The sequence below is a fragment of the Anneissia japonica genome, unplaced genomic scaffold (genome assembly GCF_011630105.1).
Source record: "Anneissia japonica isolate Jap-2015-1 unplaced genomic scaffold, ASM1163010v1 scaffold287913_len271248_cov200, whole genome shotgun sequence".
NCBI lineage: Eukaryota > Metazoa > Echinodermata > Crinoidea > Comatulida > Comatulidae > Anneissia > Anneissia japonica.
The window spans coordinates 197,366-211,830 of NW_022754083.1; the positions used below are offsets into that span (position 1 = coordinate 197,366).

General features: G+C 35.6%; 1 protein-coding gene across 1 annotated transcript in view; it reads right to left on the reverse strand.

The window, feature by feature from the left end:
• Positions 1–715: 715 nt before the first annotated feature.
• The window catches only part of LOC117123084 (UPF0687 protein C20orf27 homolog), a 27,519-nt gene continuing 13,769 nt past the window's right edge, over positions 716–14,465 (reverse strand). The window contains exons 3-4 of the mRNA XM_033268912.1: positions 3,373–3,501; positions 716–2,761 (exon numbers count right to left, since the gene is read on the reverse strand). Coding sequence (XP_033124803.1) covers positions 2,649–2,761; positions 3,373–3,501 — 242 coding nt within the window. The 3' untranslated portion in view covers positions 716–2,648. The remainder of the gene's footprint in view (positions 2,762–3,372; positions 3,502–14,465) is intronic.

Sequence of the window (14,465 nt, forward strand, 5' to 3'; positions counted from 1 at the left end):
CTAGAAGTTTTTTTTTAAGGAAAGGTACGGTACCTTCACGACGTGCATATGGTTTCCAGTGAGTCGTCACTGGCTGAGGTACTTTTTAGGCCTTGGCCTAAGTCAAGAATATTATTCATGGCAAATGCTATCGCTGTATGAAAAAAAACAAAAACGAATCTCCCAATTCGTTGCAAGAGTAATTATTTAACAGTTCCTTCAAATCCAAAATCTAATCATAGGATGTTTGTAGTTACTGCCGAGGATAATGATCATCATTAATGACATATTATTATTACGTATGCATTAGGATGTACCATACCAACCAGGCCTATTATCACCAACCTGTTTCACAAGTTTGGTTAAGCTACTGTTAAGCGTTATTTTTCTACCTACAGTACTCGACTACAGACATATATAGTCGAGGCATAACAACTCCCTTCCTGCTCCGGGCCCCGGTCAAGGTTTAAACACTCACAGTGCAGCCTAGGCCTATAGGCCTAACTGTATGTAGCCTAGTGTACTATAGCAGCATTCTAGAGCATAAATAAAATGCACATAGATTGCCAAATAATTATAAATCACTATTTAAAAAGAAAATAGGCCTACTGCCTTACTTTACTTTGGGTCGCTCTCTAAAATACATCATAACACTCTCAATATACTGTGTTCAATGAGCGCGCTCACTGTGGTTTACGATGTGGATGTTTACATTTACTGTAGTACCCACTATATGTCACATGACTAGCAATAGCTTGAGAAAGCCATTGTCATGATAAAAGCGTGGTTCAAAGAATTTCAACATTACATGGTTAAGAGTGGGAATGTCCACCAGCTACAGCAGATACTATAACACACCTAAATAGATCCTTGTCATTTGATTGGTGGATTTCGTATCATGTGACATTGGTTATTTACACCATTTTGTCACTGATCATGAAATCCATTAATTTTTTGTTCCATACATTTTGTTTCATAAAATGACATCCATTGAACGCCCTTTGACATTTCCAAGATGGCGGGTTTTGCTTTGGTGAAAGAAATGAGCGATCTTTTGGAAAGCGACGCTTTGAAGACTAAAAACAGATACATTTTGCAGCATCGTACAAAGGCTGTGTTGGAACATCCTTAGCTGCTGTGAAAGTCTTGCAAGAGAGGGAACTGGATAAGTTTGTTTCTTGATTTTTCTCTCTTAGGAATCAGGCGGCAGTCTTTATACAAAGAAATCAATGCATGGAATTAAATACGACTACATTGTCATTTTAGACATATAAAACAGTACCATGGAATATTAATGCCCCTTTAGTTGTGAACCCCTTGGGGAGAAAAAAATACTGATTTCTGAGGGTTTCTTGGCTGCAGCAAGAAATATACCAATCACTGGGTAATAAATCTTCCTGGGTGTTTGTTATGCATTGCAGCTGAATCTTTAATTTGAAAAACTTGTTTGCATACTGTATTACCAACCATTTCCATTTAGTTTTATTTATGGACACGCATTCAAACCTCAATTAACATCTAATTGGCCCACTTCTGAGTAAAAAACGTTGTTTGATTTTTTTGTTTTTGTTTTGTTTGTTTGTTTATTTAAGTCATTTATACAGCCACTTAATGGTGCTCCTTGGTTTACCTCTGTGTGGTGGAGTATAATGCATCCCACCTGATTGTAACCATTTTCGTCAGCCTGAAAGTACAACCATACACACCAACAGATTGCTGATCTTCATGGTCTTTCATGACACACTATCAACATCAACCTTATAAATTAATGCTCATCACTAACATCCCACCACTCATCAACATAATCATTGAGGCTCCCCTTATCACTTTTGAATTTGCTACTTGTCCTGACATTACAGCAACGGACAGCAACAATGACTTGACAAAGAATGCAATGTGCTAGAGCCCATGAATAATCTAGAAGACACTCAACTATGTTTTCAAGCCACTTGTGCAACATCTGGGACATTCAGCACCATCATATATGTCTTCAAAACTAGCTGTCTCCTCCTAAGTGCTCTCAACAGAAATCCAGAATCAACATACATCTCCCTACATTAGAAGAACAACTTCAAGGAAACATATCCAAGTATGACTTGATTGGTACAGTATTAGTAAAATATAATGATTCCTTTCCTAGCTGGCTGAATACTAGGCTGCTTAACCTATTGGTTTTTGTCTGTTTGTTGTTAAAATTGTAATTACTGAAGTACTGTATATTATTTTTTATAAAATAGGAGCTCTTGGTGATAAAAGTACTTTTGTATTGACAGAATTGTACGCTTAGAACAAACAAATATAAAATGTCTGAATATTAGAGAACAAATAAATGAACATGAAAAGGAAGCTGAACTTCAACACCAACTTCACCTCCATGCTGATATCAATACTGCTAGGCACTGCAGACAGACAGCACATCCTTTGGATTCAATAGATGCTGATTTCTTTTCATGGCTTTCTTGTAAAAGACATCATTGCATCATATATTCTTCTATAATCAGTCATTACTCAATTAAAAGATATTACTTAAAGTCGAAATGACAATAGCAGTGGTTCTGCAGATGGTATCCATGCTAAGGCTCTTGTAAACAGTACATACACAATATACAACATAATTGGAAAATTTGGTACAGTAATTTGTAGAGCACTGTTGAGCTTGGTTGACTCTTTCAGTCAAAGCCCTTCCAATCACTGGCATCAGAAGAGTCTGTACTAGCTGTGGGGTCTAGTGTTCCTAAGCAGTGGATCCCTTCTTTTAATAATGGATGACCTTGCTCTTTATCTGTGAATAGTAATTATACACATTACTTTGATTTAAACTTGCATGATATAAAGCATTTTATTTTTTTGTTTAGAAATGCTTGACTATAGACATCATACATAGAATTTAAAGCCAGGCTCCAGAGGAAAAGAACATTTCAATATGTTGTACAACTGATTTTTCTAAGACACAAAAAAAGTTTTGGAAGAAAAGCTTGGGAATGGTTAATAGTTCCAATTAATTATAGAATAATCCCCCAAGTAGACAAAGTATGCGTTTTATATAGGCATAAAAAATATACAACACTTTATTATCAGAATATCAGACTAAATAAAAAATACTAGTTTAGCATTACCCTTGTACATGATTTGAAACTTTTACTCCAACTTTTTAATAGATGCATGATAAAACAATGTTCTTTTACCTTGGCAAATATTCCAAGGTGGTACAATTAAGTAATTGTTTGTTTGGCTTCATGTGCAATTTGAATGGATATTGTCATTAAAAATAAATTTGGCTGAAGTATGGAGGGGCATGCCCTTTTGAACATTTAAAGGCCATAAGAATTAATTGTTCATTCAAACTCAATGAGGTTTTTATTGCAGTATTTATAATAGGACTGGCTGACCTACCCATAACCCTCGCATGAATGACTAGCGTGATTTGGTTGTTGTTGTCTTGTTTACTCAACAACTGGATCTGTTCAGACCACACTCCTTCTTTATGAGCATGGATCTCCATCACAACATCATGTCCCGAACCTGTAGAAAAAGATAACGTAATTTGTACAAATGTTAGAATAGAATTATTAATGACAGAAAAAACACACAAAGGAAAATAAAATAAAACTCCAAATGAATGCATTATTTTCACTATGGAAGACCTGAAAAAAAAAAAAAATTCAAGCACAAAGTATCATTCATAATAATAACTCTAATTTTCCCCTCAACCCTAGGAGGGCCTATGAAAATTAAGATCGTGAGCGAGCAAGCTACAGTATGACAAGAAATTTGATTTGTGTGTGTTAACACTTAAGCAAAGTTGACTAGAGGCTGGCTAAAGGATTTTTTTTTTTTTGCATTAAGATGTAAAGTCTGTGAAATTAACACTGAACACTGTGATGATTACCTAACAACAAACTTCATTAACATCACCAAATTCCATTTAAGTTTTTATACTATGAAACACTACTTGAATGGACATAGGACATGTACTAATCACAACAAATTAATGGCACATTTGAAAATTATGTACTTATTGATCGTCAACAGCATTATGAATTGAATGATAATCCCATGTAATTATTTATAACAACAATCTGTTAATTTCGTTGTCAACACACACAGACACACCACCCTCCTTCCATATCATCAACAATGTTTTGATGTTTGTAAGGTACAGTATATGCCTGCTACTATCAAAATATAAATTTGTTTTTTTATTTTTTATTACATGTACTGTATATTATTATTTATGGTATATTTTATTCAAAACAATACAAAAAGGAGAAAGCAATTGACAAAAAGTGAATTGTAGCCAAGGTTAAATTGCTCACAATTTACAATCAAATAAAAATACCAAAATAGGTAAATGATAAAAACAATTACATTCTTGAATATGGCAGACCTGCCAACTCACCCGATCCTGTCGGGTGTCACCCAATATTTATACAAATCTCCAGTTCTTCCGATCAAATGTAATTTTCATCCAATTTCAAAGGCCACCCCCTCCCAAAAAATACTCCGATTTATGCATAATATGAGTGATTTGATCGTTATTATTCAATGTATTCGCCGCTTTGAGGTGCAATAAACAAGCAGCCATTTTCAATTCGAATGTCGCCACCAATGGCCAATGATTTGCAGTGAAGTGACTTTTTTGGTGTCTTGCATCATCTTTTAGTTTAATTCTGGAAACCTCCAGATTTTTTGGTAAATCTCTGATTTTTTTAAGATTCTTAAAAAAATCTCCAGATTTTCATGACCCAAGGGTTGGCAGGTCTGATATGGGACAAAAGATGTAATAATTAATTACCTATCCAGTATTACGTAGCAATTTCAATTTACTATGTTTGTTTACTATAATTGCTGCAATTTGACAGATTTAATATTTCATGAATTATTTTCATGTCACTAGTTTACAACAACCCATTTGTGACACCCAGGATTCAAAGCATGGATTATAGGATTGCTGCTCCAATGACCTGATGGGAAACTAATGCAGCAATTGGCAAGCAAGTGGGAATGGTTTATAAAGATTGATAAAGGTCAAAGTTACTACTGTCATTAAATTACACACAAAAAAAATTAAAGTTTCCATTCAGTCAATAGAATTTAAATGCATAGAATAAGTTGCACAAAACCTACAACCTTTAAAATTGACAGAATAACCAGAATAACAAAAACCTCCTTTTCCAAATTATATCTAATATAATATTCTATATTTATTGTCAGCTACTAAACAATCTCTTATAAAGACGTGATTTGAAAATACTGATATTATTCATGGTTCTGTACATTGGTCATAAATTTTATTTGCTAAAGCCTTGGCAATAAGAATTAGATACATGGAGGAATTAGTTTAAAAAACTATGGTCTCAGAGTCTCTAAAGAGATTGCATTATTCCTTTAAGGGTAAGTGCAAGGCCTTTGTTCTACAATAAACATTTGTTTATCATCAGCAGATCATGTTGTCTCTTAAAATTAAACTGCCTACATTTTTCTGATTGGTCAGAATTTATCTTTTGTTTTTATTTCTGTTAGTTAAGTTTGTCATCATCTTGGACTTATAATGTTCTAATAAAGATCAAAATGTAGAATCAGTTATGGCCTCATGCCTGGTTTTTTTTTCAGAGTCGCTGTTAGCTAACTATCTAATGCATAAATTAATTCCATTCTAAAAAATACAACAAATTTTGCACAGAATGTCATTCTTGTGTTTTTTTCCACTTTATATGAAATGGAAAATCATGATACTGAGCAACAGCTGTGGCTACTTTATATCATTATATCGTGTAATAAATATACAGTACTGCTAGCACAACATATATTTCTGCAAAAAAATGCAGACAAAACATATAATAAGCTGACATCTCGTGAGTTGACAAGCTCATCTATAAATGCGGTTTAATGTATGTCGACGATAAAGCATAGGGCGTAGTGTAATAGGTGGTAGGCTTATAATTTACACCTGCTAATGCACCATTCAATTCATTGCAATCCTTAGGAAGGTTTCTTAAGCCTATATCCGTAGTAAAAAAAAATCAAATGAACAAGCAACTATTGCCTTCTACAATAAGTAGCACTGATGATGTGTTCTCAGTAGGGGGATACGTGTCTTTTTCAGTGTACACAGAATTTGAAGCAGCAGTAAATTGATCATACTTCTATAAATCTAGGGCTGTTGTAAACATAATGGTGCTATCCTATTGTAATAGGCGAGCCAATAATGACCAGGGTTTTAGCATAGAAAGAGAAAACTAAGGGAGGACATGGGTGAGTAAGCTCTACTTAAAATAAAGAGTGGATTTTAAGGATGGGCATGGAGGTTAAATAAAGGTGAGTGAAGGGCCATGAAATTAGCTTTAGACTGGGTAGAAAGCGTCAAGGCTGGGTGGCCCCGCCCACATTTATTACGACCATGTATGACATTCAGATACTATAACAAGGGTTTTTGCTAACAAATAGATTTTTTTTCTGAATAATGTTTAATGTTTAAGTGTCATTTATGATTGGGTGACCAATTGGGTGAGTGGGAGAAGTATGGTCAATGAAAATAATGGCACAGATTACTACTTGTTACTCTTCCAACTCCTGCCCATGAAGGTCATTAAATAGTAATGGTTGTTTGATGATTTTGAATAGGGTCCCGGAGTGTAAGGTCATCTTGAAGATATATTTTCATATTTCTTCCTAATATCAGTTCAAAAGCAGACAATTTTTTTTATGATGACATTCGTTCATTGTACAAGTTGTTATAAAAAAAAAAAAGTATCAGAGGTACACTGAAAATGGAACGTACAGGTATCCTCAAATTGAATTTAAAAAAAATATAATACAAAACTTTACAGCTGTATATCCCGGAAGAAATTTATCTCGTTAAAATATGACAATTTACAAATTTAAAAACAACAACCAACCATAATTTTTAAGGCAAATGTTTAAGAATTCAAATCTGAAAATGTGAAAATATCACATTCAAAATACCTTACAAGAAGTCGCTTTATCTAGTTTCCTGTAAAGATGGTCACTCTTGAATAATCCTACAAAATCAATAGGTAGCTATCAGCATTGATATTTCTAAATTGATTTGTTATAAGATATGGAAAGAGAATCTAGTTTTCATGATTAAGTAATACTATACTTAATTACACCATGGTTATTCATAAATGGCCAATCCATAACAAATTCACAACAATAAGAATTTAATGTATACAACTAAACTTTTAGCTATCATGTTGGCTATATTTTTTCTTTAAAGACTACCATAATTAATCTCATTAGAGCAGTTAATGCCACAAAAATAGCCAAGTTGTGCATTTTATTACCAATACTTGGCACAATCAAATATAGCGGGTTGCCAAGCCTCCAACGTTCGCTATGGTGGCCATCTTGATCTTAAGATGGTCGCCATAAAAAAAAGGGCTCATAACTTGGCAACTACAAACTGTAGAGACTTTATTTTGGTCTTAAATTGTTCACAACCTACATATTTCTATTTGCTCTAATGAAAAATTTCGTCCAAAAATAACTGGAAATGACGTTTCTGTCATTTTGTCCTTTGACCTCATATTTGTATATCTCAAAATACTACTGGTCATTTTGATTAGATCATTCATTTTGTTCAGAATAAATACATCTATATTTATTGTAATGGAACATTTTCTCAGAAAATGACTGGAAATGCAATTTATGAACTTTGACACTTATACGATGTGACTATATGGAATTATGAACTTATGTTATGAGGTACCTAATAACAGAATTTTACCCAAAAATTAAATGTTTCTATTTACTTTTACACTTGATGCAAAAATGACCGGATATGACATTATGGACATTAAATTAATTAATTAATTCAATATTTCATGGACTAAATATTATTAATCAATTCAAGATTTCATGGACTAAATATTTTACACAGACACTAAAAGTACATTGAATAAATAATTAGAATCTAACGATTGCTAAACTTGTGCTGGATAGCGCCCTAGTTCAATGCTGATGGGACCTTCTCATAATTGGCTAAAAGTATGTACTGCAGAAAGCACAGTGATACAGGAAGACTTGAAAGAGCAACAATGACTTGCATTGAGTATATTTCCCGGTAATGGTACTGGGTTTGGTCTACAGGAGTTTGTGCTTCGTACAAGTCATTCCATTCATAGGAAAAAGCATTTTTAATGGAGAAAGCGTACCTGTCGTTAGCCATACTGTAGTAGCCTAGGTCAATACATAACTCCGGCTATATAAAATTGATTACTGTATAAAAAGATTGAAAAATGTTAATCTCATTATTATAGTAGCGACACTATGTCCACGTTTTAATTATTCTTAGTTGTTTGTTAACATTATATTATTTAGATTTAAATTTAATGTATTGTTTATTAGTATGAATTAATCTTATCTATTAAAACTGTGTGAAAAAATAAAGGAAGAATAGGAAAGCGACTCAGAGCGGCTGAAATATTTTCCGAAAATATATAATTATGTTAGTGTTTGTTTATTGGCAGTAAATTTTCCCTAAAGTACAGTAATGCAATTTTCTGTGAGTGGGAAACCACATGAAGAAGCACCCGATGTTCCAGTTCTGGAATTTAACCCTGAGGATGGAGCTAAAGTTAACACTTTTTCAGTTTGTGAAGCCAATTAGGACAGGCAACTTTGAACTGTACTTAAATCTACTGCATCCCATAGCCCCATTGATGTTTGCTTTGGACAATTATAATTGTTCAAGGTGGCTACCAGTTCATATCCATACTATGAAACATCTTCATACAGTAACAATCATCCAGCAATCTATACAATTTACTAGTGGACTGTTTACCATACAGAAAGTTTTGCAAGACTGCATTGGATCACAATCATGAGTGCTGTTAAATGCCAAAATAAAGGGTGTAAGTGGAGCAAATGGATTAACAGAAGACGAAATGAGAGTTTCAAATCAGCTATAAGTGATTCTGAGTCAATAGACACCATTCAAGTACCTCAAAGACGTAAAGAAGGTTTCTCCCACTTTAGACGAATTTGGCAATCCGAAGATGATAGCAGTGAATTGTGCAACATCGAAACAAAGGTTGTCAGCACCTCATCAATCACTAATTTACAGAATATGGAGAAGACCACTAAAGCTCAGTTTGGAGATTTCTTGGTCACTCGCATAGAAGATCCAAACACTCCACTTACTGATACAATACCGAAAAACAAAATGGTTCAATTTACTGTAAAATTTAATAGCAAAACTAAAAAAGTCAAGAAGCTGCAGGCTTCTCTGGGCTTCATGTAGCATCTCTGCATAGAGAGGGCGACTTGAAGACATTCTTTGCTCCCGAAAATGACAAAGACCTCTATCTTTGTCTGAGATGGCAGACTTAGATCCGCTAAGTTGAAATAAGACATTAGGCGTATTCGTGCTGGTTAAAAAACTGCGAGGAGTTCGAGCTGCTTTTGTGTGGAGTTTGTGCTGCTCGTGTGACCAGTCAAATACGACATGTGCAGTTTGAGTAGAAAGAGCTGCTCAAAATAGACCAGTTGAATATGCCTATTGTTTCATCTATGACTGATCTTCCAGAAGTGTCGAAGGCATGTGGAGAGCTGCTAAAATATGGATAAGGTTAACTGTTCCCATGTATGTAGTTACTCCATTTTTAAAGTGTCTGCGCCCGCCGCCAAAACTCCGATTATGGAGGTTTGGCGTACTATACGCAAAAACTCCAAAATCCGAGTTTTAAAAACTTCTAATCATACCTCCGATTTCGGAGTTTCTGTGTACTAAAACAAGCTCTCTCTATTTATAGAGAAAGCAAGCTTTTAATCAAACCTCTGATTTTGGAGGTTTTGTGTACTATATGCGAAACTCCAAAATCAGAGTTTTCAAACTTTCAAACCAACCTCCGATTTCGGAGGTTTTGCGTACTATACGCGAAAACTCTAAAATCGGAGTTTACAAACTTGCAATCAAACCTCCGATTTCAAAGTTTCCTCGTACTACATGCGAAAACTCAGAAATCTGAGTTTTCAATCTTTCAATCAAACCTCCCGATATTTTGATTCTATACATAGAAGAAACTTTGTCCAAGTTTCATGTTTTGGTAATAAAATGCACACTTCATGGCATTAACTGCTCTACTATCTATGCAACTATCAATGCCACCATTATACTAATACTGCTTCTTAATTTAGAGCCATTTTAACACTACAACCAATGCAACACAAACCAAAATATATTCTTCTGTAGTTGTTACAGCTGTGCTAGACAATAGGCCCTAAGGAGACTTAGAAACTGACATAGAAAACCTATTGTACAGTAGTCACTCATGTGGGTTATTGTTGTTTTTTTGCTCTGATATCTTGTGTTTGTCATTTTAAATGTTTTTTGGATGAAATAAATGAAATGAAATTTTGGTTTTAGGCCATTTCATTCTACTAATACTGCACTTATTGATGTATTTGAACACATTCTGAATAATCTTAACAATGGCGATGTTTACTACTGCTATTTTCTTAAAGAAGGCTTTTGACACCGTTAACCATACTATTTTAATTGACAATATGGAATCAGAAGCACTACTTTAAACTGGTTTTCATCATACTTTTCTGGACGATCTCAAGTTGTTAAAATTAAATCCAAATTATCAGATCCTAAAGGTATCAATATTGGTGTCCCTCAAGGATCAATTCTTGGTCCCCTTCTTTTTATTATATAAACTCCCTGCCTGAAATTATCACTCCCGATTCAAAATGTGCAATTTTTGCAGATGATACTAGTGTCCTTTGTTCTGCTTCTGATCCAAATGAATTACAATCTATCATTGACAAAAATGTAGCCAATATATCTGGTTTAAAATAAGTAAATCAACTATTAATTTTATTAAAACAAAATTTATGGTATTCTGTTCAAAATTCAATTTTCAAATATTACCTTATCAATAAACAGTCATGTAATTGATAGAGTTGATAATTTTAAATACTTAGGAATTACCTTTGATACAGTACTTTCTTTACATTGGATAATCATATTGAATTGCACACCTTAATTCACTCCAGGTTTTACTACAATAGACTAGCCAGAATTATTTTGCATGCTGATATTAGAACACCTGTTAATGACCTTGTGGAAGGATGTAAACCAACAATGGGAACAAAACATTCTTTTAATGACATTTAAATGCTTTATCAGGCACTGTTCCTGAATATTTAACTAATTTTTACAAATTAATTTATGCTTACCATAGCATAAATACAAGTAGTAAATTGAAAAACACTTTAGTCTCACCACAATGGCGAAATGATTTTGGAAAAAGAACTTTTAAATATCGTTCTGTTAAATTATGGAATTATGGAAAGATTTCTATCTATCTATCTATGCTGTACAGCCAGATGCTAAAGTTTCTTTTTGCTCTGGCTACTCATTGGATGAAATAAAACAGGGCCAGGCCAGCGATCCTGACCTTGCACCCATCCTAGACTGGATGCAGAACAGAGAACCCTCAGAAAAGACACTCTTTATTTCCAGAGCTTCAACTAAATTCCTTTGGTTGAATAAAGACCGCCTACAATTGACCGACGAAGGGATCCTGTTCATACAGTAGAAGAATACTACTGGGCAAGTGAGTGGCAGACAGAAGCCATACCTACCGTTAGCGGGGCACCAGGCGATTACGAGAACAAAGTTCAGATTGAAGGAAAAGTTCTGCTGGTATGGTTTGGGTAAATATCCAATGATTTGGTTTGTTTCATTCGGGACACCCATGACACGGCCAGATTGACCCTCAAGGAGACTCAGAAGCGTATGAAGAAGAATGATGATCTACGTGTTCTGAAGCAGCCTTATCTACGAGGGGATAGAGTGTATATACTCGATAACAGCTCGCCCAAAGGCAAAGGCAAGAAACTTTGCCCTCCATGGAAGGGTCTAGGAGACTCATAATAGACATCATAACTCTGTTCCTCAATTGTATCCAGAGTAAACACAAAGTGAAGAAAAAGCCAGGCTATACCATTTATTATACCATGTACAGTAGCAATGCATGCTTTCCAGTTCAGCTCTAGTTTTCGAGTACTTGTGGCATTATGTCCGTTTCTAATTGGAAATGTATTCTTTTGTTCCCCAGGAAGCGCGGTCGAGGAGAACAACCTTCTCGCCGATTCGCCCCGTCCGCCACCACTGGAATTACTACCGTCTGCAGATCCGTTGCCATCAGCAGTGTCATCCTCAACTGAACCATCTCAACCCAGAACAGTAAAACAACCATTGCCTCTGGACAATGCCTGCGTTTGGCTGGGATGTGACCTTAGGAGGGTCATTAACATGAGGATGCACATTATGGGTAAACATGTACAGCCAGTTCTTAGACCCTTGGGCCGTAGTTCCTGGCGCCAAGCACAACGACATCTTGAAATTTTAAGGCAGCTAGCTGTAGCGTGCATAGGTGAAGGAGCTACAGGGTCACCTCAACCGAGAGAGAGGAATGGGAGGGCCAGGGGTCAAATTTGCAATTGATCACTGTATCTATCAGGCAATGCAAATGGTTTGTGCAGTGATGGGTGAGGAAGAGCCCGGAGTGTTTACTGTCACCCAGCATCAGTGATCCACTGGCGATGTTTGGCGGCTATTGCTATACGCATTGAAGCAGGTACCCTCCAGACCATCTTTCAACGAGTGAGGGGGAGGTCACCGGAGTGGTCGCTGCTCAACCCTCTCAAATCCATGGGAAGAGGGATCGCCAAGAGGAGAGGAAGAAGGAGTATGCAAAAGAGAAGGGTGCTCCCACAATCATGTGGGACACCACACTCTTCTCAGAGTTCAGTGCCGAAAGCATGACGCCCATTTCCATCTGGATCGTCTGCGCCAGTGGCTAAGGGTGTCCTCTTGGGCTACTCTCGGTGACCTGGAACGGACGGAACCAGCACAGGGCGACGTCCCTCCCGTGTCCGTGGTGTCACAGTTTACGGTGACCTTCAAACTTACCCCACGGCACGCAAAGTTTATTTCATCACCCAGGATCTACATCTGCAAGTGGCTGTCGTAATTCATCTGAGGCAGGACTTGATGCCCAATTAATTCGATCAGCTCTACGCTTTATTAAGAATGAGGGAGGTGAAGATATTAAGGGAAATTGGACTTGATAATTCCTGCCCCTCGGGATTGGTATCGCCAGGAGAACTTATTCAGAAGAGTGTTGAAACGGTGCTATGCTTATTACTAGCATCGGGTAGTATGTCTGCACCATGAGGTATGGCCGGCGACCCCACGGCAGAGGAATGTTATTGGCAAGCCCTGGATATCTTGAGGCTTTCTCGTGTCCCACGGAAACTTGCCCCATAAAAAAATGTACACTTCCTACACCATGCAGTCTTCAATATAAAAACATTTTGGACATAAGCATGATGAATGAGGAACATCAAATTTGTATTTCACTTCCTTTATAGTCTTGGTATGTCGAAGAATGTTCCGTAACCCATGGTTGCATTATCACCATCATCTTTGGCAAGTTCATCTTTTAACAACTGATGAACTTCACTTAATGTCCAAAGCAAGTAATGTTTTTCTTTATATATTTTTTTCCCCATCAATCATACCACAGTATACACGATCTTTCCTTCCAAGACATGTGTACGACGTATCACTTCGTTTTACAAATTCTTCTATGATCTTCTTTCGCTCTTCTGTCAATTTGGTTGCTTTCTTTATCGCCATGGGCAAAGCAACCTTCAGGTGACTTTTTTGCTCAGGGTTGAGTTCTTGAAAGAGATTCTGCATCACAGCTAACTTCTTTGAGGGGCTTTTGGGCAAAGATGATCTCACTTTGCTAATACTCCTATATAGTGTAGATCTGTGCATAAATGGTTTACAGGTAGCTTGGCTGCCGTATTATTGAGGGGATTCTGGTGCATTCTCCTTCATTGGTTTTCTCTGTATTCTCTTTCTTTTACAATTCTCAGTGGTATTGCAGTTAAATATTATTTTATTATTTTATTATTATTTATTAGTGTCTGTTTTATTAACTAAACATAAACAAAATATATTACTTACAGTATGAATAAATTCCTGATGATGACATAATTAATGCCGGCATATTGAATCGCTACATGATAGCGTGCATTTTAATACTTGTATTATACTATCTTATTATAAACAAACAATGGTAAATTCAATAAAACTACACATTGTCATCACATACAGTACTGGGTAAATATAATGATAAAAGCCATATAAAGTCAGTCTATATAAATATAGTCCTCTAGAAATGCTGGCTAAAAAGTATTATTTTTTTCTTTATGCTGTATGTCATTATTCCTAATGAGTTCGTGCCCTGACCGTTGTCAAATAAAAAAAAATAATAATAAAGCTTTACAGAAGTCAAACAATTTTAAAAGAAACAATAAATTAGGTTATATTAGAAAATTTACAGCAACTTTTGGAAAGAATAAACAGAAAAATGAAAAAGAAATATTAATTGATTGCCCAAAATGCCTCAGAGGTTATTTTTGGACATGCCCCTAGG